The sequence below is a fragment of the Hermetia illucens genome, chromosome 6 (genome assembly GCF_905115235.1).
Source record: "Hermetia illucens chromosome 6, iHerIll2.2.curated.20191125, whole genome shotgun sequence".
NCBI classification, from domain to species: Eukaryota; Metazoa; Arthropoda; class Insecta; order Diptera; family Stratiomyidae; genus Hermetia; species Hermetia illucens.
Window position 1 is genome coordinate 26,705,329 of NC_051854.1, and position 27,197 is coordinate 26,732,525.

The 27,197-nt window shown below is 44.6% G+C and overlaps 1 protein-coding gene across 3 annotated transcripts in view; it reads left to right on the forward strand.

Moving 5' to 3' along the window:
* The window catches only part of LOC119658656 (calcium/calmodulin-dependent protein kinase kinase 1), a 382,257-nt gene that overhangs the window by 326,624 nt on the left and 28,436 nt on the right, over positions 1-27,197 (forward strand). For all 3 annotated transcript variants that reach the window (XM_038066200.1, XM_038066202.1, XM_038066201.1), the window contains 3 exons: positions 13,238-13,695; positions 13,975-14,402; positions 14,465-14,825. In XM_038066200.1, the coding sequence (XP_037922128.1) occupies positions 13,238-13,695; positions 13,975-14,402; positions 14,465-14,825 (1,247 nt within the window). The remainder of the gene's footprint in view (positions 1-13,237; positions 13,696-13,974; positions 14,403-14,464; positions 14,826-27,197) is intronic.

Below are 27,197 nucleotides of genomic sequence, written 5' to 3' on the forward strand. Positions count from 1 at the left end.
GGAAAGTACTAATCCAGACGTTTTATTTGATACCCCACATGATTATATTTAGTGAAAAAAAAATTTTGCACCGCCCTTTTGCAGGTATATGTCCCTTTAATTTCCGTGTAGAATGTTGCAACTCACTGTATGTATCAGCGTTCACAGCTTCTACCTTTCCTCTAAATTTGCTATCAATCGATATAACCGTTTCCAAGAAAAATGCGTGTGACAGACTGGCAGACAGACGGACAGACAGATAGTAAATCGATTTTAATAAAGTTTTGTTTTGCACAAAACCTTAAAATCAACGTCAACCAAAATCAAAGTTCTTTGATTAGAATATCGATTTGATGTGTTTAAAAGTTCGAAAGGATCGGTGAGAACGTGAGTTGTGGGAAAAACGCTTTGTAGTTTTGAGCAGTAAAAAATTTGGAAGAAAACTTTCATAAGCGAATTTATTGGCTTAGCTCACACTGAATCATCCATGTTAGGATGTTTCTATCATCTATGATCTCTGAAGCACCTTTTTGCTCCTGTTTACAACGAATCCTGCCTTATTTAGTTTGTTTCCCAGATCCTGGCCCCGCTCGGCTTATCACTTCAATTCATGGACGCTTGGCCGACTACTGATGCTCACGCCTTGCATGCATGCCACATAAACTGCAATCTCAACGATGACAGAGGTTCCACTGAAATGCTTTAGTGAAATTCTCCAAAAAAGTTGGTCCAAACTCTTATCGTTATTCTGCGTAAAACCTTCAGCATTTTGCCCCTTTGCTCATATTTTCATGGATAGGCATTCAAAACCTCCTTGGGAAGAGCACTATACGTGTGTTTGAACGAATCCAGTGCATTAGCAGCTGCAACTTGCCATTCGAACCCCCGAATTATCTCAAATTTTCGCACAATATTCTTGAAAGGTTCTCCATTCAATAAAATAAAAAAATATGCAGAAACAGTTTACAGTTTACCACTCCTTATTATTATTATTCTGTTAAGGGAAAGCCGCACCGCGTCCTTGAAGAACTATTGTGCCCCTTTTACTGGTCATAGTGTACCTATTGATCATAGTATCTCAAGCAGGGGTTCTCCCAGATGCCTCGACTTACTGTGCACAAGTGCCGGACACTGTCCCAGGACGTGTATAGACATATCGTCATCCTCCTCATAAAACCTGCAAGCAGTGTCCGTAGATATCCCTAGCTTCCCTAGGTGATAGTTCAGCCGACAATGAATAGTGAGAATTCCCACTATGATTCGTAGGTTCTTTTTGGCGAGGTTTGAGCAATCCTTTGTGCGCATGGGTTTGTATCCCCCAATAAGCACCCTAGACTGCTCCATCCCTGGTAGGTCCGCCCAGTATAGTTCCCTCAACCGTTCCTCTTCATTTCTTAGATTCATAGCCATGAAACCGTTTCCGATTCCACAGAAGGGTTCTGGCCCGTGTAAAGGCGTCCCTGCTCCCTTTTTGGCTAATTCGTCCGCTGCCTCGTGGCCTTCTAACCTAGCGTGGCCTGGAACCCAAAGTATCCAGACCTTGTTCAACGAGCCGTGTATACTCAGTTTCTTAAGGCATTCTCATACCAGTTTAGAGTTCACCTGATTGGACCTAAGTGCCTTGATCGCTGCTTGGCTATCGATGAGAATAGCTATGTTCTGCCCCCTATAGTTCGTTTGCAAATTGGGCACATTTGTCTATGGCATATCTTTCCGCCTGGAATATGCTAGTGTACCTGCCCATTGGCTCAAAGTACATTTTCCCTTGACCAATGACACCGGCACCCGCTCCCTCTGCTGTGAGGGATCCATCAGTGTACCAAGTAATCGGTTGCTGGTTTAAGCCGTATGGCGCAGCCACGCTCTCCCAGTTTGCCTTGCTACTCCAACGTGTTTCAAACTTCTTATCAAAGTGAAACCTCGTTGTCATGTTATCCCTTGGTATCAGTAATTCAGGATACCGCCTAGAAAGAATATCAATCTTCCTTCGATTTAGACAGCTCCCCGCCTCACTATTACTACCGACCATCCTGAATATTGCCTTCCTAGCCTGCATCTGTATGTGCAGCTGGAGAGAGGTTAATCCCAGAAGGACCTCCAGGGATGCCGTTGGGCATGTCCTCATTGCCCCACTGATACACACGCAAGCCAGCCTTTGGAGCTTATGTAATTCCCTGGCTTGTCTGCTGAGTTCGGTTCTTTCTGTCCAGATTACCGCTCCATAGGTAACCATTGGCCTTACTATTGCAGTATATATCCAAAGTATTATCTTCCGGCTGTAACCCCATTTTTTTCCTGCTATGGATCTGCAAGTCATCAGAGCCCTCGTGGCTTTCCGACAAGTGTTTCCGACATGTGTCTTCCAGAGTAATTTTTGGTCAAGCGTAATTCTCAAATATTTGACCTCTGTTTCTCGTTTCACCTCCATATCATGTAATGTTTTGACTCTCAGGTGATGAAGCTTACGCCTCCTAGTAAATGGTATTATGGTAATTTTGGCCGGGTTGATCACAGTCCCAGCTTCCTGCATCAGGCACTAGTAACCCTTAGTCCAGTTTGGATTCTATCACATAGGGTATCTTCATCTTTGCCCCTACAGATTAAAACAATGTCGTCCGCGTAACCCTGGACTTGTATTCAAGTATTTGTTAACACGTCCAGGAGTCCATCCACTACCATACTCCCATCAGCGGCGATAGTACCCCACCCTGTGGACAGCCTTGAGTGGTGTTCATGACAATAGAACTTTCACCTGTCGGCACTACTATTTGCCTGCTTTCTAGCATTTTGCCCATCCAGAATGCCAGGGTGCGTCTTGTATCTCTGTTTGCGATGTGTTCTCAAATGCTCCTTCGATATCCAAAAACGCGCACAGTGCAATTTCTTTTGTTTCTATGGCATCCCGTAGTCCCTCTGTGAGCTGATACAGAGCAGTTTCAGTTGACCGTCCTGCCCGTTAAGCGTGTTGACAGTGATGTAGGGGATTACGCTTTAACCGTTAGTTCTAATATAGTTGTCTATGACCTTCTCCACCGTTTTGAGTACGAACGATGTTAGGCAGATTGGTCTGAAAGATTTAGGGTAAAAAGGATCCTTTTTACCCACTTTCGGAATAAAGACCACTTTTACCCGTCTCCATGCCCTTGGTATGTATCCCAGTGCTATGCTCCTCCTTACCACCCTCAGAAGAGACTCTAAGATAATGCCTATTCCTCTCTGGATAAGTGCTGGGAAAATGCCATCTACTCCTGGAGATTTCAGTGGTTTAAAAGTTCCCACTGCCCATCTTAGCCTAGCTTCTGAGCATATCTCTTTTGCTAGTTTCCAACTCTCCTTCCTTCCCCTTTTATTCGTTGTTGGGGTGTCAGGCAGAATGTTGTCGCCTGGCACCGTGAGGTAGGACATACCTCTTTTGCTAGTTTCCAACTCTCCTTCCTTCCCCTTTTATTCGTTGTTGGGGTGTCAGGCAGAATGTTGTCGCCTGGCACCGTGGGGTAGGACCCCGGGAAATGAGTTCTGAGAAGCAGGTGTACCCTGTCCTCTTCATTCTCGGTAAATGTCCCATCTTGCTTTTTCAAACAGACAGAGGATATTGTCCCGTCTTTGGGACAGCCTTGTACAGCCTGGTTGCTTCTGTGATCTGTTCGATCCCTTCACTTAATTCCCTGAAGCTGTTCCGTTTTGCTTTCCTGATCGCGTTGCTATACCACAGGCACTGTTGTGTGGATTTTACGAACAGAACATCACTGACGTTACCCCGCTGATAACGTTTACTTCCTCTATGTCAAAGAAACAAAATCTTCTGGTTTGTGGCCTGAAAAGTTTTGTGTTAGTTCACCTTAAACTTTCATTTCGTAACATACCTGCAGACACGGCTGCGACCATGGAGAACTGCGCATCGAGATGTTAAGACTTCAGTCCCCGTTCGATGGATACGATTCCTACTTGGCATCGGTTGAGCCCCGCCGTCGTATCTAGGTTAACTTACCCGTGCGAAGTGATAGCATGATGCTTTCCCGGCCGAGTAGTAGTTTCCTTCAAAGCGACACATCCTCAAAATTTTGATCCCGGTCCCAATCTTCGCTGTGTCGGCAAGGGGTATGCATCAAACCTTACCAACGGACTAAACTAAGAAAATTTGAAGCCTTAGCGTTACGCAAATGTAATGAGTCTCAGAACCACGTTGATGAGTTTAAACCTACTTATTTGCTTTAGCTTTCCAAAACCATGTCATCTGCATTACCGAAACCTGTTTGCATGGCATGACTTTAGATTTTAAGCTTCTCGAAAGTTCCCTGTTCCGGTTTTGCTCGTCGATTAGCACTAGATCAGCGATTACTTCCACAGAGAACTGCACTAGCAGCTGGTGAGCGGTTGCACTCCGGTGCATGTTAATTTTTGGAATTCGGATCATGCTACTCTCGTCCTAGCCCTTTCTAGTACCGCCTTAAAAGTTTAGTCATACCCACCGTCTGTGCATCCTTTTCACCAGACGCGTGACTTTCCCTACAAAGAACGCAATTTTGACTTTCATTGCAGGTCTTCGGTCAATGACCTACCTGATCGCATCTCCGGCATGCTGCCCTCCTGTCGGTTCCTTTGCAAGTTACTGACGTGTGTTTTTAGTCCAGACACTTGTAGCATTTGGTGGGTGTTATCCGCATTCGTACTCTGCAGACCACCCATCTAATATTGATTTTCCAGCTGTTAAAGAGTGTCCTCGCATATTGCTCAGGAACTCTCACCACAGCGAGTTTTTGGCCTGGAGCATTCACGGAAGTGATACCTATCCTATCTGTTTACCTCTCCACATTCACGCTTTAAGGTCTCGTCCACTTTGGTTTTTTCAGTGGTGCAGTTAAGATCTGGGATTTCTAAAGAGCACATAGGCTCTAGACTAGAAACGAGAGTCGTTTCACCAAATAACCACCTGACCGATTCGCAGAACGTACTCTTCCACCACCCTTCGTTTTCCGTATGGAAAACACTTTTGCTTCATTGTCTTTGGGTTTTATCTTATAGGGAATTTCACTGAAGACCTTATGAACAGAGCTGACGGTCTAGTCCTTCTTAGTTTTCTCATCTTTCCTGTTACTGGTTTTCGTTTTGCAGCCTCCTAGCCTTTGGACAGATGAGTCTCAAGCGGGGTAGCGAGTTTTATTCTTTTGTCATTCTTTGCTTTCTTTTTTTGGGCCTTGTAAACTACTTGAATAAAATCTCCTTCAGGCACGCTTTCATCTTTCCGATTTTTCCATAGTTCACTTTACAGTGGCCTATTTGCGATTTGTTTGTCACTTACAGTGTTCTCGGCCGTAAGTGGGGTTGTTTCTGATTTCCGCGCGTCTTCCACTACGCCTGTAGAAGGAGATGCCGACCAGTAGTTCCTCTAGTTCCCGTTTTGACACCTTTACTAACATTCTTCTGGAGGAACGTTGCGGGCCACATACACTTCACCACGGTCGCACATTTCCTGACGAGCCTTTCTTCTTCGGCTCTAGCTAGGATGGTCGACTTCCACTCGGTCCATGCCCGAATCCACCTGCTCAGGACTAGCGATTTTGACTGGACTCATCTTCATCGAGAGGTTTTCTTAAGGCCAGCTAAGGGGTCAGAACCACTTACTCAGGCACCTCGGAGACGTCACTTCCCGTATTGTAAGCGACCCGTTAAAGATCGTTGATGACCTCTGAGGGTTCTGGGCCTTGAAGTGTGTCAGAACATTTCATTCAAGATCATAACGGTACACTGCGAGTACAGTAGGTACACTGTAGGAGGCAATGTGGTTAGCATTGGGCTCGCTCTACCCACTGAGCTAAGGGGAAGCCAAATCAATAAGCCACACAGGAGTATTGTCGACATTTTAGCAATAGCGATAATTCACTGTACTTGATAACGCTGTCCTCCGTTTAAACATTACCTTCTCTAAGTGGCCAGTTAATCAGCATTAAGGCGCTGCGTTCGAAGCATACCTACAGCTAGCAGCCTGGGTCATTGCTGAAGGCCACAGATAATGGTGTTGGGATCTCCCGCACCGCCAGTTTTTCCTACTCTGTGATGAAAAGTTTGGTATCTTTATCAAAATAATTCTGATTCCATTCCTTACGTATGGAAAAAGTCCTGATGACATAAACGAGGCCTTCGTATTAACCAAATGCAAAGTTTTCAGCCTAAAGCGCATTCAGATAAATTCAATTCACACTTTTGAAACGTTAATTCAAGCAAGACATGATGTCGTACCCAAATTTCGATTCAAAACTCGTAACCTCCATATCCTTCTCAGTTAAAGTTGTAGCAAAATGTCCATCATATCACCTATCCGTACAAAAAACATTCCAACCCTTATAATGGTTTGTTAAACCTACATCCGTACCTTTTCTGATTACGACAATTTTCTCGAAATCCGTTAGGAAACACATAGCCATGTCTACCCGCTCAACTGTCCCCGGATTTTCAAAGAGGCCGTCAATTTAATTTTCAGCTTTCGATAAGCTTCAATTTAGTCCTGAACCTACCAATTTAAATGATTCTTGAGTGAAAACTGAGCCCTTGAGATTTCTATTTGCGATAAAGTTCTGATCAAGGGTGAAATGTCGAAGTGGATGTTTGAGGATTGTATAACGGATTTCCAACTTGAGACCGGTGGACATTTTTGGTCTTATGTAGGTCAGAGTCGCGTCTATTGATTTTCACCTTTAGCAGGAGTGAAAGGAACTTTTGGTAACAAACGAATTTCATTGTATTGGACAGTTTGTAACATATACCTATCTTCCATCCAAGGAATAGTTATCTCAAATTCACTAAAATTTCGTCAACTTTTTAGGTGTTTGGATTTTTCTTATCGAGGTCGATGTTCTTCCTGAGTGCTTAAAGTTTTCATACATAGTAATATGAAAAAAAAGCCAATTTGAAAATTCGTTCTATTGATGTTAACCAAGATGCGCCCCAACCCCCTTTGATTGTTTTTATGTTAATAGAAAAGAGAATTTGTTACTTATTTAAGAGCGGCCGAGGAATTTGTGACAATCTTTGTTTTGGTAGTTCAGCTAAGCAGTCTGCTTCGCAAACCTGTACTATAAAAGAAGACATACCCTGCAAGATTATAGCAGCAATCTCAGAGTCAAAGACGTAAATGGCAAAGCGGAAATATACGCGTGTGGAAATCAGGTGATCCAAGGAAAGGTGGAGTTCCAGGCACTCGGATTCGTCAAAGTAAAATTAGTTAGTCCTTACATCTCAAGTTGCTACCTACCTGCTGGTAGGTGGCTTAGTTTTCGATGTTGACAGCCGAAACGATAACTTGCGATTGTGATGCTTGAAATCACGAGATCAAATTAGGAACACTGAGGGTCGTATCCTGCTAGACCCTTTTGCAGAACTATTCACGAAGTTTGCAAACCCCAGAACTACTTTCCGAGGAAGGCTCAGTAGTCGATATAACTTATGGATCTAGAGCTAGTGCTACCCTGGGATCTTGCGTCCTCTAAGTCAAAAATAGGTTATGCGACAGAGTTCACTTTGGGCATCAAGGTTGTTATCACAAAGTACGTGGCCAATTAGGACGCGGTCCAGTATATAAATAAGTTGAAATTCGGAGTTCTCGGTCGCGGTCTCCGTTTGCTGTGCATAGAAGAAGAAAGGAAGCGTAGGCTGCATTTCATTCGAAGGATGGTGATATTACCGCTGGAAGAGCGTTCTGAAACTTTGAGGTGTGGTGCGAAAACCTGCTGTGCTGCGAGACGGTACTCCTATGCCAGTTATAAAATCACGCGGGACCAGCTTGATAGCGTTCGCCAAAATGCACGCATCTCGAAGATCTCGGTTATGTGATTGGCTGTTGATCGTGCTGCAAAGTTGGCTGCTGGTGTTGTTGAGGTCGTGTGTCATCGGTGGGAATGGCTCATCGCTCATAATCTCATTTCTCCCCAAGTATGTTGGCAGGCTTCAAACGATCGACAGGACAACCTTCTCTGAGACGGATGAAGGAAGCCGGGTCCTGGTTTTTGTTATTTGGCGGCGTAAGCAATGCACTAAGAAGCCGAAGAGGTTCGTTGCAAACAAGGTCAGCGGCAATGATTTCTAAGCTTCAAATGTCCCGCAAAGCTCGGCCTTTCCTTTGATCTTGCTGACGAGAAGCCCGTTGAGTGGTGCTTATTTTTAGCGGTGTGCGGCATGTAGTTCTGTAGAAGTTGATGACAAGGAGACAAAGACATTACTCCTTGGCGGTGTTCGGCTTCGGATAGTTGCGAACACAACACAGGATGCGGAGGCGGTTCAAATGCTCCTCTTCGTCTATGGATGAGACGAGGATGCCGTGCATATACGCTTGCCCGCAGCGATAAAGCGATTGAATGCAAGACGTAGTAGTTTACTCGCAAAGGTTGATCCAGGAGTCGTGATGTGATATTTCGTAGCATGTTTGACCACTGGAACATAGTCGTCGGGGAATTCGGCTAACAGCTGGTGGTAAGCCGATTCATTCAAGGTAAACCTTCAGGCTCGGAACGTCGCACATGTAGTCCAAGTGATGTATTCTATGTCTCTTCATCGATGATGTTGTCAATAAGTCGTAATATGCATGCAATCTGCACCGATGATTGGCCTCGTAACGTTAGCTAGTACGAAACGCCAAGTAAAGTAGCGACGAAGTCCGAACTTACACGCACCACCTTTGCACTAGCCGCTTTGGAGCGCATACCTCTACTGGTGGCTCATTAGTCGATCGAGGTCTTCACTGATAATCGCTGCTCTATTGACGGTCCCGCAGTAAATTAATCTCTTGCGTCGCTTCCACTCTAGTATCGACGAGTTCTTTTACTTTATTGACTGTTACGTCCTTCTGCGTTGCGAGGATAGCTTGCACTGACTGTGGTAGAGGTCCGAACTTCGTGGACAGCTACGTTCTCATTTGTGGATTGTGATGTATAATGGGCGTTTAGCTCTTCTCATACTGACGGGGCCAAATGTGATCGATTTGCATCTGACTTATCTCTGGTTGCCAATGTAAAACAAGTTGAAAGTATTGAAGACCATTAGTACATGGCATCGGTAACATGGATGATGTCCAAAATTGGAGTCCTGAAATAGAGTCACAATTGATTTTCTCTGAATTGATTTGCTCCACCCTTTTACATGTGGCAACTGGGCTAGGAGGGAGCTATATAGTATGATAATAATTGTAGGAAGATGTCCAGCGCATTCAGTATCATCTCAGAGGAGGCAGCGAAAGCCATTGCAGGAATAGTTCCAAAGAATTTCCTAACAAATGAGATGCGTTATCTGTACGAGAAAAAGAAAATAAATTCATCCGGAGCTGGTGGCGCAACTGGAGCACACCAGCACCAGAATCCACACAATTCCTATTCTGAACATATTGGACATATGGATTATGACCTGTCAGAATGCCTACAATACTTCTGGAAGTTTTCCTGCTTTTCAACAGGATAAACTTTAGAAAAGTTCGGTGTGGTTAGCAGGATCTAGGCTCTTCGACTTGTCATTATGGGAAACTTGTTCCCGGTTTATAAAGACAGCCTTAGGCAATGCTTCTGGTACTCCAATTGCTGGTTCCGGTCCTGGTATGGGGGAGATTGAATCCTCTTTTACTAAGGACTCCGAGATTTAATTTCGAAAGGTTTCTGCATTCCTGAAGGATTTTCGAAGTGTTCAAAGGACTACTTAACATCCTCAGTCTAGCCTAACTATCGCCGCAGATTGCGATGCACCTGCCTTTCAACCGCCCTTAGGATCTCATCCACTTCAGACCGTTGCAATTCAAAAGCCTATTTCTCGTTTTTATTCGAGAGGTAGACCCTGTTCTGTTTTTCAGCCATCAGGGGCTTTCCAATTCTCTCCACGTTTCCGGATAACTTTATATCTCGAAACAAACAGATTTATGGGGACCCGAAAATCAGAAGGCATTGTAAGAAATGGATTCAGTTCTGCAAGTAATTCTTCCAATACTCTATGCGAATCCACGACGAACCGATCGTAGTCGGATTTCGAGTTTCTCCCAAGGTGAAGAGAGTCGCCCTATTTTCACTTTTCGCACGCAGCACCGTAGGCAGTACATGCAAACCTTGCGTTGAGTAGAAAATCATGTCTTCCATAGATTTTTCTGTAGGAGACATAAATTTGCTGAGACCTCCGAAATTCGCGCCTCGACAATGGCGAGTGGATCCGGACACAAGCTTGTCCTTGCTAAAGCCGAAAAATAAACGCCAACGTTCCCCTAGAAGAACATAAATAAAGGCGTGATGAACGAACTGATGGAAGTCAAAGAACTCTTGGACCACATTTTCTTCTTCAAGCGAACATGCACAGCCACGGAAAAGCAGAAACAGATGCCCCTGAGAACACTGTTAGCGCCAAACGGGTCGTAGACAGTCCATTGGAAAGCGAATTTTGAAAAAGCGGCAAGAGGAAGAGGAGTCCAAAGCCGTTGGTTCAAACTCAATGGAGTTACGAACGCTAAATTACCAATGGAAAAGATGAAGAAACAGAGAAGGACTAGGCCGTCGGCTCTACATATTGAAGCGACGGAAGGCGATACATGTGGGCATTTTCTCAGTGAAATCCGCTGTAAGAGGAAGCCCTAAGACACTAGAGTAGAAGTAGCTTGCATATAGAAAACAACGGTGGGCGTGCTCCTCGTTGAATTAGGTCCAAAGACAACTAACAAGAGTGCGATTTGCGGGGCAGTTAAGGGACTACTGGCTGTGATTCCTAGCCCAGATCCAGCAGGAGGACAGTCTGAGGTAGATCCGTACAGGTCGTTCGTCAAGCGAAGATCTGTAGCGGAAAATAGAACTGCGTTCTAGGCAGGCATCATGGCGCGTCTGGTAAGAAGGTTGTATACAATGCAGATTCGGGAAGGTGTTCAGTCTTCAGGGCGAGACTGGAAAAGACGAGGACGCGGCTAGCATAATTCACATCCTGCATATTAACATGAATCGAAGTGAAATCGCTCACGAGTTACTTGCGCCATTCGCTGCGGAGGTTAAAGCTGATGTAGTGTTATTCAGTGAGAAATCTGGAACAAGGACCCAGCTTCGTCGCATCTCGGCTTATTGAATACCGCTGCCGAGTTCTCGCCCAATGTTAAGGGGATGGTTTTGTCTGGATGCGATGTTCAGGGATAATGTTTTTTAACGTTTACTTAACACCGGATGAGGCGATGCCGGACTTCGACGCAAGCTTGATACCGTTTTGAGCACGGAGGGCAGCCCTTTAATGGGGCATGCTTCAGCCAGACTTCAGAGAGAAACAGATCCTGGAAATGGCGGCAAAAACCAGCTTCTTAGTTTAAAACATCGGATCCACGCCAGCGCTCCGGCGCCCAAGCAGTGAAGAAAACATCCTTGACGAACCCTTTTGGTGGAATCACTGACGCCGTCGTGGACAGAGTGACCACCAGTAGTTCGCGTTCGAACTGATCGACGCATAGAACGTTGTGTTGGTGAACATCATAGGATTCGACGACGCCCTTGGAACGGAAGAGGTGGTAGCGTTGCAGCTGACACCCTCGAAAACTCAGTGATGAAGCTGATAATGGCGGCCTGTGAAGCTTCCATGCGCCGGAGGGCCGCAATCGTGATAAGCCTTCTATTTACTGATATACGGCAAAAAATAGCAACCTACGAAACGAGTGTAATAAGCTCCGTCATTTCGCTGCTCTATGAAACACTAGGGGGCCAGAAGAGCATGGAGATCACGACGGGGGTAGCACAGAGATCCATCCTAGTTTTGACCTCAGGAATGCTTCCTATGATAATCGGCTAAGACTCGACAAGCCGGAAGAGTCGCGTCTGGTCGATTATCTAAATGATGTTACGGCATTTGTCCCAGTAGTCATCTTGGTCAGAAAAGGAATCCCGACCTTGTGACTCATTGCGATTGGCAAGTTGACTGTAGTGTGAAAACCAACCTACCTTGGTTTAGTGTTCGAGGCCGAAATGAGCCGTCGGACACAGGCTCGTTCTCAGGCTTGAATTTTATCAATTTGGAAGTCGCTTATATGGCTTTGCTTTCAACTAGTTACTACTTTTAGGGAAAAAAGTTATCTTTGCCTGCTCCTATGGTTATATAGCTACCCTGTTTTCCTGAATTCAGAATAACTTTCACTGCCTCATATTCCCTGTACTTTAAGCTATTCTTACCTCCTCAGATTCCCAGCTACAGATGCAACATCCAATCTATGCCAATAAAAATAAGCGAAGACGGCTTTACGTTTACGTATCAGGGCAGAGGAGACCCGCCAGATGCTGCTTCACATCTGCCCTGTGGGCAGCATGCTCGAAGGTGAGGTAACGTCTGACCAGTTACCCCAGTCTTGGTACGAACCGTAAACTCGTCTTGGCTTATTTTTGAAGCGTTGGGTGCTAAGGGCTACGTGCACCAAAAAAAGAGGGAATAAGTTGCTCCCTACATGCGGGCTTAGAATCCCTCTAGCCTTAAACAATGTATACCATGTAATGTAGTTACCGAAGACGGTTCAGTACTCTTTGCCGTCATGGTGCCTACACGCGATAAAAATCCTACTTTTATCGTAATCTGCTTTGAGATATATTTCAAGAGCTCTCTATGTGTTTGTGCGAAATCTTAAAGTGTAAATTCTTTAAATAATTTCCCAGGCTTCGGAAATTTACGACATGTCTCACGTCCTTGACCTAGAGCTTTTAAATCATCATGTTCAGAGGATGGATCACCTTCGAAATACATTTCAAGGCTCCATATAATTTTTACGTCTCTCGAATGTGAGATTCCCGTATTTATGGAGTATCTTCAAGTGAAAAAGGTAATCATTTTCAGGATCGAAATGCGCCTTTTCACTTGAACATGTAGGAGCGGTCTGACTACTATTTGCTTGAAAGCATCATTAATTAGTCATAAAATATTGACTGTTTACCTCAGCCTTGAGGAATATATAGCAAAAGGAGAGAGTAACTGTCTTTAACACGATTCCTTAAAGTTGCCCGGTAAGTATCCAATAATTCATTGTAAAGAAATCACCGCTTTGAAAATTATGAACAAAGTGCTTGCGAAATCTTCAAACAAAGCAAATGGTCGCATGAAAAGTGAATGCCACCAACAATACCATCGTAAGCACTACGTTAACTGCCATCAATGCTTCAAACAATTACATGGAAATGTCCATGACTTGCAGGTACTTTATTCTCTTGTCCTCTTGAGGTTCTGAAACAATATAATTTGATTCCTGAATTCAATTTGATTTACCCTCGTTTTCCTATCTATATTGCAGCCACAAAGCCGTGGAATTGGAGCGCAGTTTGACATCAAGTAGTAGTGGTAGCTCAAGTACAAATAGTAGCACAAATAAATCGCCAACAGCCACAACACCAACAACGACTAACCCATTTATCCTCCGACCTTCGCCAAACAATCGTACAAGCAATAACATTCCAACTGAGGACAACTGGGAGAAGGACGACCACCCTCCAGTCGAAGTTGGCTGCACCGATAACAAGGAATTAGTTGATGATGGAGTTTGTAAAGAATCCTTGTCGAGTAGGCAGGAACTATCGAGTGATAAACTTGTTCAGGATGGGACAGGCACTAGTGAGTTTGAATACAAGGAGTCTGGCGGAGAGACAAAGTGCTGCAGTGATGCTTTTCGTCCGACGGAAACACAATTAATCAGCGGAGATACGCACGTTCAATCGAAGAAGGAGAAGAAGTCGTTACCTAGTCGAAACGAAGGTATTTCATCAGTCTCCCGTGTACCCTCCATGCACGCCATCCAGCAACCTATTGTTATGATAGCCACTAATAAAACCATAGCCACGACTAACCAATACGGCCATTCATCGTGTGTGATTTCAACCGCGTCCATTTCCCCATTATTAACCAACTCTTCTTTCGCAATAACACCACCACTACCATCTCTACCCCATCCATCTGTGCCTCCTCCGCCCCTTCGACTGTTTAGCCAAGCTCGTTACAAACGATCATCACTTCTTCCTAAAACAAAATCCTTAGATATAGTGCAGACCAGCCGAGATGAAGCTGAGCCTGATGAAAGCGTGGACCAATCCGATGATGACCAGGGCGAAGGTGATGACAAAAACTCCGCTGACCGCTTTGCATCAGTTTGCCGACAAACCACAGTCATCCAGCGACCGCAAAATCGTTTTGTTGTAAGTGCTCAAACGCAGGAGGAAGTTGCCACTCCAGCGATAGTGACTACGAAGACTGCTACGAAAAGGGGGGCAATTCCGAAAATGCAATCAGCCGATTCGCGATCCCACTCACCGCGAACTCCTCTAAGCCCCAGTGGAAGTCCCTTAGGAAGTCCTCGTAGCAACCGAAGACGCACACCCCTGAAGGAGTCTCGAAGAATATCAATCGAGCAATCTGGGGACGCAGTGCAAGTGAACCAATACAAACTAATGGAAGAGATAGGAAAGGTGAGTGAAAACTATTTCCCATTTCGTAGGTGCTTAGTAACATCTTTTTATCACATCCGCAGGGTGCCTATGGTTTAGTGAAGTTAGCTTACAACAAGGCTGATTCAACACACTACGCCATGAAAATGCTCTCGAAGAGCAAACTGGTGAAGAAGGCTGGTCTGATGGGACGAGGTCCTAAGAAGGCGACAAGTCTGACACCCCTTCAGCGTGTATACAAGGAAATAGCCGTGCTCAAGAAGCTCAATCATCCTAATGTTGTGAAACTAGTTGAAGTGTTAGACGATCCAGCCGAAGATTGCCTTTATTTAGCCTTCGAATTAGAACAACAAGGTGAAGTGTTGCGAATACCAACGGAACGACCATTGAGTGAAGAACGTGCCTGGAGTGTTTTTCGTGATGCTCTTCAAGGACTTGAATATTGTGAGTAGTATTTTGTTTTTATAAGTTTAGTCATAATTGTTATATAGAGCTGGTACCTATCTTCAATTCCCTTCGACAGTCTTTTTTCTACCTATCGGATTACGTCAACGAGTACATTCAATGTATTGTGTTTCGCTAATTTCGATAACTCTGGGACATTTAATTTAATTTGAATTAGGTCAACGTCTAGTTCTTCTTATCCTGCGCCATCTTTCCAGTCTGCGTTTTCTCTGGAAATGCTAACAATACCGATTGGGTACTGCCACCGTTTTGTAGATTACTAGACCACTCAAAATCCCATTATGTCCTTTTTTGGTGCGCATTGGCCCCATAAACACTTTCGGACTTTTGTCACTGTGGAATTTAAGAGTTGATTTACGATTTATGTGCTATTTCAAGGATTGTTATAAGAGCTCTCACGTTTAGCGATCATTTTAGGCTCGAATTATCGCAACCCTAGCAAAACAATCATATCATCACCAACGGCGCGACAACCGGTATCCGGTCTAGGCTTGCCTTAATAATTAACTCCAGACATCCCGGTTTTGCGCCGAGGTCTACCAATTCGATATCCCTAAAAGCTGTCTGGCGTCCTGACCTACGCCATCGCTCCATCTTAGGCAGGGTCTGCCTCGTCTTCTTTTTCTACCATAGATATTGCCCTTATAGACTTTCCGGGCTAGATCACCTCCACCCATACGGATTAAGTGACCCGCCCACCGTAACCTATTGAGCCGGATTTTATTAACAACCCCACGGTTATGGTGTCGCTCATAGATTTCGTCGTTATGTAGGCTACGGAATTGTCCATCACGTAGGGAGCCAAAAATTCTTCGGAGGATTCTTCTCTCGAACGCGACCAAGGGTTCACAATTCTTCAGCATCACGGATCACTTTCTCGAGGGCCAGGTTAAAGAGGATGCATGATAGGGCATCCCCTTGCCGTAAACCGTTGTTGATGTCGAACGGTCTTGAGAGTGATCCTACTGTTTTATCTGGCCTCGCACATTGGTCAGGGTCAGCCTAGTTATTCTTATCAATTTGGTCGGGATATCGAATTCTCTCATGGCCGTGTATAGTTTTACCCCGGCTATGCTATCATAGGCGGCTTTAAAGTCGATGAATAGATGGTGCAACTGCTGCTTTTTCCATCGCTTGTCATAGAGAGAAAATCTGATCTATTGCTGATTTGCCTGGAATAAAGCCTTCTTGGTATGGGCCAATGATGTTCTGGGCGTATGGGGCTATCCGGTCTAGCAAGTTAGTGGAGAATATCTTATAGATGATACTCAGCAACGTGATACCTCTATAATTACTGCACTGTGTGATATCTCCCTTTTTATGTATGGGACAGATAATGCCTCTTTTCCAATCGTCAGGCATTGATCCGCCGTCGCATACCTTGAACACAAGCTGATGAACCACTTGGTGTAACTGGTCGCTTCCATATTTAACTAATTCGGCTGCAATTCCATCGGCTCCTGGCGACTTATGATTTTTAAGCCGGTGAATTGCACGGACTGTTTCTCCTATACTTGGTGGTGGGAGTATTTGTCCGTCGTCTTCAGTTGGCGGGACCTCCAATATGCTCATTCTGTCGGAAATCAGATTTCCCTCTTTGTCTCGGCAGGATGAGCATCGAAGTGTATAAGGCTTCATCTTGCTGACTTGTTGGTAAAACTTGGGCGCCTGGTACGGTTGCTCCCTGTACTTTTCGAGTTCTCTGTTGGTTCTCCCAGGCTCTTTTTCCGTCTGGGAAGTCGCTTTTCCGCTCGCCGGAGTTCGTGATAAGTCTCTGCGCGTGCCCGCGTTCTTTGAGAATGCAACATTACTCGGTATGCGGCATTCTTCCGTTTACATTCATCGTCAAACCAGCTGTTCCGACTTTTTTTGCGGCTAGGGCCAAGTATGTTTGTGACCGTATCAATGATAACGTTCTTCAGGTGGTTGTGAAGATCATTTGTGGGTGCTTCATCTCCAGGTCCTCTGTTGACTGCGGTTATTGCGGCATCTATTTCTCTCTTATAGGTGTCGCGGAGGGTTGTGTTGTGGATGGCTTCAGTGTTAACTCTCACCTGATTGTCAGAGGGGATTCTGGGTGGTGTTGTTATTCAAGCTCGGAACACAATGCCAACGAGATAGTGATCCGAGTCTATATTGGCCCCCCTTTTTGTTCTGACATTCATCAAGGCCGAGAGGTGGCGGCGTTCAATCAACACGTGGTCAATTTGGTTGGAAGTGGTCTCATCTGGAGAGGCCCACGTATGTTTGTGGACTGCTTTCCGCGCAAACCAGGTACTTCCAACAACCATTTCGTGCGATATGTAAACTATGGGAGCCGATGTTTCGCCTGAAGACGGGCTCCGTCCCTACTTGACTGTTGAAATCTCTAAGTACGATTTTGATATCATACTTGGGGCAGACTTGGAGTGTTCGCTCAACTTCCTCGTAGAAGGTATCCTTCTCCAACTCTGCAGTCTCTTCTGTATGGGCGTGAACGTTTATGAGGTTTATATTTCTAAACTTGCCCCGCAAACGCAGAGTGCATAGCCTTTCGCTTATATTATATTTTCAAAGCCGATAACGGCAGGTTTCATTTTTTGACTGATTAAGAAACCTTATGCGCTTATGCATCCATCGACTTTTGATTTGTCAAATTCCTGTGCACCCCCTTATATGTCTGCTATTGTAAAGTGCGAGTATGTCGACTAGGATTATTCTTGCTGCTTTCACCACTTGTTTGATTGTAAAAAGTGTTGCGAACCCTCAAGCGATAAATCGAACTTATCTGCTTTTGTCTCTGACAGTTTGCGAGCACCTTTCACACTATAAGCAATTTACGACTGCGTTTCGTCATGCCGGCATTTTGTTGCATTCTTGTGTCACCGAGACACCGATTGTGTTTTGCGAAGCACACCCTAGGCGCTCCTTGAACTTTGCTTTGTTAACTGGCTTGTGCCTTGTGAGTTGGGGCTTAAGAACACACTCAAAGACTTCCCTGCTTGTCGTAAGAGGTGACTAAGAGGGATAGAAATTTGTGGGCCAGCAACCTACAAATTTTGAAACTTTATTGCTATCGAAACGTCAACAACGTCTCGGATAGGGGCTGCTCTTACGGCAACGACGGCAGCTATCGAAAAGGGACTGTGATTGGTTTCTGGAGCAAGCGCACGCTCCTGGACAACGGTAGCGAAGGCCCTCAGAATGCTCCCTTTCTCCAAACTGAGCGGGAATTCCGGGCATATAAACTGGGTATCCTAGACTTAAGCGAAGTAAGATGGTGGGATTCTGGAGAGTATTCCTCTCCCTCTTGGGACAATGTGCTTTTGTACTCTGGAAAGCCAAGTAGTAGCAGAAGTGAATCCGGTGTCGGGTGAAGAAGACTTCCGACGCAGTGGAGAAGGATGATTTCAACGAGCAATTAAACACAGTTCAGGGGAGGCTTCCTAAAGGTGACCTTGTGATCATGATGGATGATCTGACTGTCAAGGTGGAATCTGACAATACCTTGTTAGGTCATGGGATGGAGAAACACGATCTTGACGGCCGTAATGATAATGGTAGGAGGTTTATGGAATTCTGCAACTTATATCGGCTCGTCATTCGTGACACACACTCAGCCATAAAGCCAGTTGTGTCTTAACTGACTGACGCCGTACGAGCAATAACATCGACCACTTAGTAGCCAGCAGTACATTTTGGAGGTGTCTGCTGGATATGCGTAACCAGAAAGGCGCTGACATCGGCTTCGAAAGGGATCACCATCTGATGGTTGCTTACGTTCGCTAGCCTTTTGTGTCCGCCAATTCTTGCAAGTTTGGGGAGCTACAACCCTCTAAGTTCAGCATCAGCTGCTTGTGCTGCTGCTGCCCTACAGCGGGAGAGCTAGCTTGCTGATCGAACGGCAGATATACTGAGTAAATTATCTGAGAATATCGATGAGCATTGGGCCGCCATTAAAAAATGGTGTTTTTCGGGGCTACACAGGTCGCCGGTCACGTCCCGAAGAAGCATCATAAGATCTGGCTGACTGTGGAATCATGGAAGCGGATCGATGAACGGAAGAGGTTGAAGGCTGTACTGACCGCTTCGAGCGATGGCTGGCGTGACGCGCTCGAACTCCGATACGGAGGAAATCCCAAGAAGCCTCTTTGTCGGCTCGTAAACTTGTGATTTCGTTGTTCCACCAGTTGTGTGGTTTTCTAATGGAGACGGAGGGGATAACTGGGCAGGACAGTGGGAATTGCGAATGTGGGAGCAGAAAAGTTTCAGGTTTTCGCGTTTTAGTGAGTCTTCCACACTGGTCAAATATTCGTTTCTTGACTTACGTATTAAGGATTTGACCAAGGAACATAGAGATTTGAAAAAAGCTAAGTGAACATAGTTTCTAGAAGACAGGAACGTCTTCCTCGCAGTCTGTTTTTGACGTAGTTTCTTGTGAACTTCAGTGGTGAACCAGACGGGGTAAGAACGTAAGCACTGAGGAGAGGAAGGAACGTAACAAGGAAGAAGATCAGATAAAATGGTATAGATGGTGTTGAGTGCTTGATCACACGTAAATGGAGAGAGGAGGTAGATCCAGTTGATTGACGCCAGGGCTGAGTTCAGGTCTTCGAAGTTCGCCTTACGAAAGTTGAACTTGGTAGGCTTGCGAGCGACAGGAGAGTGGGGTTAGGATATCTGAGCATCGAACTCGAGAGCAGGATGATGGACGTCAGGGGCAGCGTAAGACGGGGCATGAAGGGATTGGGAAAGGCAATGCACAGGAAGGTTAGAGAGAACAAGGTCAAGAGTGCGATCTAAGTGGTTTCTAGCAAGCTTAAACTGGAGGGCGCCACAGGTGTACAAAGTAACTTTCGAGGAACTCAGGAGAGCCATGCTTCGTCAACTTCACACATGAAAGTGGTGACAAAGTTGAGTTGGTTTTGCTTCTGATATAGGCCAGAATTTCGTCGGACGTAGTGGAGTACGCTAGCCTTGACAGGAACAGCTGTTTCGGTGGCGAGGCGACGTTCGGGTGATATGAGGTCGGAAAAGCCTGCGGTTCAGCGGTGGCGGTCGTCGATGATGGACAGGAGCAAGCGTGTGGTGGTACTAATGCAGCGACTGTAGGACAATCGCCAGAAGTGCATATCGCAGCCGATGCTGAGTAGGGAACATGTTCGATTTTTCAGTTGGCTAGTGGACGTCGTCGGGTTGATACAATCTTTTATAGACGCAGTGGAATAGTGCGTGGCAGATAGAGCTAGAGAATTAGTCGACCGGGGCGACTAAGGTATGGCGCCAGTATTGTTGGCCGCAATCGCCGACAAGGTCTAAGCAGTACCAGTCAACGGCGTCTCAGGAGCTGAGGCTACACTGGTGCTCGATGAAGCAGCAGCTTGTGGGAGCAGAACTGATGGTGATTTTGAAACTGCATGTTGAATCGACGCCAAAGTCGCCGTGTATTGATGCAGCAGTTGAATTGCATCAGATAGCGTGGTACCACAGCAGGCGTTATAACGATAGGTAACGTTCGGTAAAAATTTTGCGCGAACATCCATGAAAGGGGGGATCCCCAAATATCGCAGTCTAAAGATTTGGAGCGAATTGATTCCGGTTTCTTACACTGTTGCCTACAGTGCGACGTGGTGTTATACATATATATGCATATATATGCATATATATATATGGGGGTAGAGGCAGCACCCCCATCGAATCTTCATCATCAGTTTCCGCGATGATCTTAAATCAAACACGTTGTTTGATGACCGCCAGGATTGTGTTGCCGCGAGTAATGAAGCGGTACCAGTTTGCGATCCATTGCAAATCACGTGCGCGTATTGCGGGAAACGCTGCAACAAGGGGCGGTAAGATTTTGTACCGCAGCCGCCGTTATTTCGTAGTAGAAGCGGATGACAAATGGTTCATCTCATCATCCCCTCAGTCCACTTTACTTTTAATTGCCTACCCGCAATTCAGCCCTCACGACAAATGGTAGCGAAACCGTCGCAGAAAGCGGAGCTGCGCCCCTGGTCATCGTGGTGGCTAGACATCGAACCACCCCACGCAGCAATTTCGATGTCGTGCTGTCCATTATGGGAATCTGACTCCATTACCAAGTCAGACAACCCCCGCCAGACCTCAAATTCCTCCTTCTCCTTATTTTTGGAGTTGCGTTCTATACCTAACTAGCAGGAATGATGATAGCTTCCTCAGTGAGTAATCTGCATGACTATGACTGCAAGGTTCCTCACCTACCCTCTGAGATGCTGCGTACAGCCATTCAAACTGAAGGTATCTATCCCTCCTCCTTTCACAACCGGGCTTGGGTTCTTATCCTTAGCCTTATACGATAGCGAAGAGCTTTCAGTATAATAGCATTTCATAATTAGAAGATTCACTATCTCAGTTGAAATCAATAACGTCTGCTATTAACTTTGTGCACTTCACTCCCTCCAGTTTTAACCAGGATTGAAATCGGTTTTTATGCAATTTACCAGAATAAGCTATCTAATGGGCACAAATGGCGTGAGAAAAAAATTTCAAAAAGAATCATACTCTCTTTGTAAAAGTGGCTAGCAAAGTGCCATGCGAGTGTAATTCGAAATATTTAACCCAAGGATTCTCTTGTTTGTGAACAGAGGGAACACGAGGGTCATTGGCTCATTTTGCCTTAGTCGTTTAATATGTTCATTCTCGAGGACTTTGTATTAAAGTTCGGGCAAGGTCAGCATCTCAGCACAAGTATGTTCTCTCTTAATAATTCGTCCTTGACATAAGATTGCCATGTCTCCGAGAAACCACGTGCGTTCCTATTTCTTTTGGTCTCCTAAAAGATTTATCGTTTGAATACGATCAAGTACCAAAGGACGTGAAAGAATAACATCGAATTAATTACTTTCAGATGATGCTACTCAAGGAAATTCACTTGAAACGAACCTCGTATCCTAGAGAGCCTTCGTTGATACTCGTATCTTGTTCAATTCAATCTTTATCTATTATGAGAGCTAAACAAATAATTGTGCGAAATCTCTTTTCCCATTAGGAAAACTCACCGTCAAATATGATTATGCTTTCTATGAATTGAACAAATACATTAAATGGAAAATATCCAACAACGAACGCACACAATTACCAATGCCGCAACGAACCGCTCTATATTCATGTTTTTATGTTTAAAATTCCCAAAAGCTCGTATTCTATTACGAAATTTCCACTGGGCTGATTAAAAATTCCTCCTTCAATATGGAGCGGCTCGCCATTATCCTGAATTATAAAAGATACCACTACAGAACAAACAGCTAGGCCTCAACGTCGTCCCACATTTGCATTCGAATGAGGTTCATGGCATTTTCGTAATAATCTTAAGTAGGCATCTTTCTGCTTATTTTCGCTTTTAGCAATTCCTTTCATCCGGGCTCACGAAAAAAGCCTTTCTGGAGCACAATATGTTGAGCGTATGTACAGGGAGGCACTTTTCCAGCAATTCTATTAAGTTCTTCCTCAACGAGAAGTGCCCATGGAGTCGTCCTTGGGAACTTCGTCGTTGGTGGATGTACACATCGGTCTAAGGAGATTTTATCCGTGCTCTCAATCGACGAGCAGGGGGTATGGTCCTGCTGCGTCCTAAAAAATCTTAATTAGTCCGAACTAATTTTCGTCACGACAAAAGCTGGCCCGACTTCAATTAGTGGTGTGGAATCTCATCCCATTACATGGCAGCAGATATCTGATGATGTCTCAATTCGGCTATGATCAAACGCTACAGCTTGTAATTCCTAATTTTCCTGCTATCAATCTAAAGTCGGCTCCAGTAATGAAAGTAGTTTGCAAAGTAAACAGATGATTTGGGCAAACTACAAGATGACGCAGGCAGTTAAGGAAGGATATAAACTTCCGGAGAGATTTGGCAGGAAATGAAGATTAAAGCTAGGTGGTACCGATGTGATGTCTCATTGGCGTGGCAGGAGGAGTTTTTCCTAAATATACTCATAGATACAACTCTTTCTGCTAATAAAGGTATCAAGTGAAAGGTTAATTGATAATCACTGCTCCTCCCCGCCGTAGAGCCCATTTATTCCCCAAAAAAGGGAAGCCTCGAATGAACGAAAGGAGAAATCTCATCAGAAATGCCGGGAGTTTTACCATTACGATGATGAGGCAATTCACATACGCTCTTAACCATTGTCAATTTCCTTTCATGTGCAAAATACCTTGTTAGGATTATTCTCCCCTCAAGTTAATTTATTCAAACAACGTTCACGCAACTTTTAACCGCGAAGGAATTTGCTTTTACATGACATCATTTGCCCAGCGCAATTAAGATATATTGTTGCCTGATGTCATTCCCTAGTTACACGTTTTCATTGAATTTTACGCGGATAAAAATCGTAATCTAGTATCTTTTTGTGGTTGTCGGTTAGGGGAGTTCCATTCTGTGAATGGTTATGAAAGAATATTATGAGAATGGTTACCTGAATTACGCGTTCTGCTAACAGAATGACGGTTACACAAAGACGCCAGAAGCATTATGTAAAGTGGAAATTTAGCGTGGACCGATACCTTACCGTATCTGTCGCTCTTAAGGCCCACCTTTTTACATGATATGGTATTGTCTAAAAGCTACATCGAGTTGTCCTCATTTTAAATCTTTTTCATAGCAGAAGTACTTCTCAGATTCCTTTTACGACAAATTCCTTGTTTCTGTATTCATCTGCATCCTCAATTAGCCAAGTTAACCTTTACGACATTTTCCTCTTTAACTTATTTATAAAAAAATTCAATTCATGTTTTATCGTTATAAAGTCCTTGTTCCTACTGCTGGCAAAAAAATATTCCAGTTTAAATTTTTTTTTACGTTGTTGCATGCTATTGCTATCATTTGCGTCAGCTAGATGTATGGTATACTTTCGACATTGCAAGCGAAATTATTAAGTGACGACTTAGGCTGTAATGGTCTATTGTAATCGATGTCTCTGCCTAACAGAACATCCCAGATTATCCTACGAGATATACTACTCAACACAACTGGATCCCATTAATTTCCTGAATATCAGCTTCATTTCAATTCTTCCCCATTACAGGAAGGACACGTATCATTTTGGAGAATCTGTATGTTTAACATATGTCCAGTTAGTTAATTATGGCCAGTCAGAATGCCTACAATAAATACTTCTGCAAGCCTTCCAGCTCTACAACCGGATAAACTTTTCAATATGTTGGTTTGGGTTTGACAGGAAAAATTTGGTGGATATGGCAGACGGTCCAGTACTCCTACCTGCCATCAAGGGAAGCTTGTTTCTAGTTTTTGATAGCAGTATTAACCAATGCTATTCACACTCCAATTGCTGGGGAATGGAGGGAATCGAACTATCTTTTCTTGTTGCAAATTGTGATTCGCCTGCCTTTTAACCACTGGTTAATAACCCAGGTAACTGTCCTTAGGATCGTATCCACTTCAACCTGAAAGATCGTTGCATATTATTCCCAAAGGAAAAGTCCACTTCTCGTTTCTATTCGGAAGGTAGACCCCTGCTCCACAACCCTGTTCTGTTTTTGAGCTATCGGTATAGAAGAACTCAGTATATTCTGCCATGCATTATTCTGGTTCGTCGCAGTTTTCGTTTCTACTAAACTGGTCTATCTAGGAAATCAAGATTCAGAATGCATTGCAAAGATTGGATTCAGTTCTCCCAATAACCCTTCCAATGATCTCTGACCCTTAAGTCCATTGTTTCCTTATTGATCTGAACATATTAGTCTATAAGCTGATCTCATTGCAATGCTGTGAAAATATAAATCCAAGCATTGCAAATTGAGTAGTGGTGGTAGATAGGTATCAGTGGCCACTGCGAGGAGCCCAATTAGCGCTGTGGTGTGCCGTTTTGATGCCACAAATTCATAAGACCATGACTGCTGTGATAAGAGCAACTAAACAAAGTCCACCCGGCTCAGATCTTCAGAGCCAACCCATAGCATTCACGAAGGAGAGCAGTTCTTCCATCCTGCTAGAGGTCTCTCTGAGGTCCTCAAAGAATCGCAAAGGAAATCTCTGAGGATTTCTCCCTCTTCTCCGCAGTTTCGGCAATACGAATTGTAGGGTATGTCGAGTCTGGTGACATGACCCCGTATACGCCATTGCCCCGCAAGGACAACCGTAATCTTGTATTCATTTGCATGCGGCTGGCACAAGCGCTTTCGCGATCGGGTTTTGTGATAAGCGGCCCAAATCCTCCTTGACTTGGCACAGGTGGTGAGCCTCCGTCGTGAAGTCCGCGGCTGCTAAGTAGTTCGAGTAAATTCCACCCTTAACAGTCGCCAGCGGGACACAGATTGTACCCGTCGAACGTCTGCCAAAAGCAGAGCCTCGCCTGGCCAGTCCATCAGCTCACTTATTCCCCTCTATGTTGCTACATATGACCGGGATTCCAGAGGGGAGTGACCTTGAGCGTGCCGCCCAGTCTGTTCAATGCTTTTCTGCACTGCCCACCAGCCTAACGGACATCGCCACCGAGTCGGTCGATCAGAATGGCTATGTTACGCTCGGGACTTGAATCATGCCCCAGCCATCGACAGGCTTCCAGTATCGCCAGTACTTCCACTTGGAATACACTGGCCAAACCTGGGAGACCATCAGATTCGGATACACGGTGTGTATTCAAGAAACTCCGCGCACCAACTCCACGGACCAGTTTTGATCCATCGGTGAAAAATACTGTGCAACACGCTGCCGGCCTTCTGTTCTGTCGTGACTGGAAAGTCCACACCAAATTTTTTCGTAAACTTCAGCTTGCGTAGTTCGTGGGTAATTCCTTCGTGAAGGATGTTTGTTACTCTGTCCAGCATCCGGATTCACGTAGTCTGAACTGCACACTACAACGTATTTAATGTGGAGGTTTGGGGGTACATTAAGAGCATCTGCCGGGAAGAACTGTAAAGCCTCGGTAGTACATGCACACGCGGTTCTTCGAATCTTATTAAGCTTCGTTCTGTTGTACTATTTGCTCACAATCATACAGTAGAGCCGTACATTAGGATGGAATGCACCACAGCTGTTTACTTCCAGATAATCATCGACGGCCAGAGACCCCATTTCTTTGCAAAGGTTCTCTTTGAGGCATAGAAGGCTATGCAGACCTTCTTAGTCCTCAGTTCTATGTTCAATCTTCAATTAAATTTCGGGTCCAGGATAACACCCAGATACTTTATTTTGGACGAAACCAATCATTGTTCATTCAACTGCGGGAGGTGTAATTTGGGTACCCTTGTCTTAGTAGTGAATACCATCAGTTTCGTCTTGGTTGGATTTATACAGGATGAAACATTCATTTCCTTCCTTATTGTCAATAATACCATTGTCGTTTTATATGTATGTACTGAAAGGCTATGCCCGAGGCGCTAGCTGTCAATTAAATCAATGACGTGTTGTATATTTCTGCACACCACTCCGAAGTCTCGACCAACAGCTAGCACAGCCACGTCATCTCCATAATTCGCATAATAGCGCATCTTTTTGGGGCAACCTTTTGTTGCTTGTGGTATCAGAAAGCGATCAAACCCCACCTCAGCGTACAGCAATCTCTGCGTTAGCGTAGATCCACTTAATTAAAGTTTCATGAACACCATGCCCTCTGGTAGCATCACAAAATTTTTGGAAAGGTGCATAGTCAAACGTCCCTTCAATATCCATGAAGACCTTCGCGTACTCGTCTCTCAGAGTAAAGGGCAGACTGGTAGACTTACAGGACTTCCCACGCTGCTAAGCCTCTTGGTTTTCATTGGAAGGAACCTTAGCCTTAGCCTTCTCGCAAATGTGACGCTCAACCACTCAGCGAGAATGATGTTAAGCTGATTTATTTGAAAATCTTTGGGTTTGAGTAATCTCCATGCTTGAGCACCTTCTGCCAAGAGATAGGTTGGTAGTCCAGAGAAAGACATGCTAGAAAAATATTTCTTAGAAGTCGATCTAAGTTCTCTATACCTCCTTCTTTCGCCTTCCAGTTCCTCACAGAATGCCCCAAAGGGGTCTCGTTTCGAACACTTAACGAGACTCTTATATTCATTTTATGAGTTTCCGAAGTTTAACGAGCCTTCAATGTTATTACTTTTACAAGCACGATTCAGAAGTTTGGTTGACTTCCTGAGTTTTTATATTTCTCGGTTCCACTAGGGAACCGTTTTACCGTTGGCTTCCTAGGATTCCGTCTTTGTATTACCAGGTGTGCACCTGGAATGGTCAGATTGAATTCGAAGTATCAGTGATCTGACAGTGAGACTGCGTTTAGAACCCGCCAGTGTGTAATCAACTCTAACACCTTTGACGTGCAGATTGCTAGGTCAATTACTTCATTTCTTCTCGGTCCCACTAACATAGGAACGCACCCTACGTTT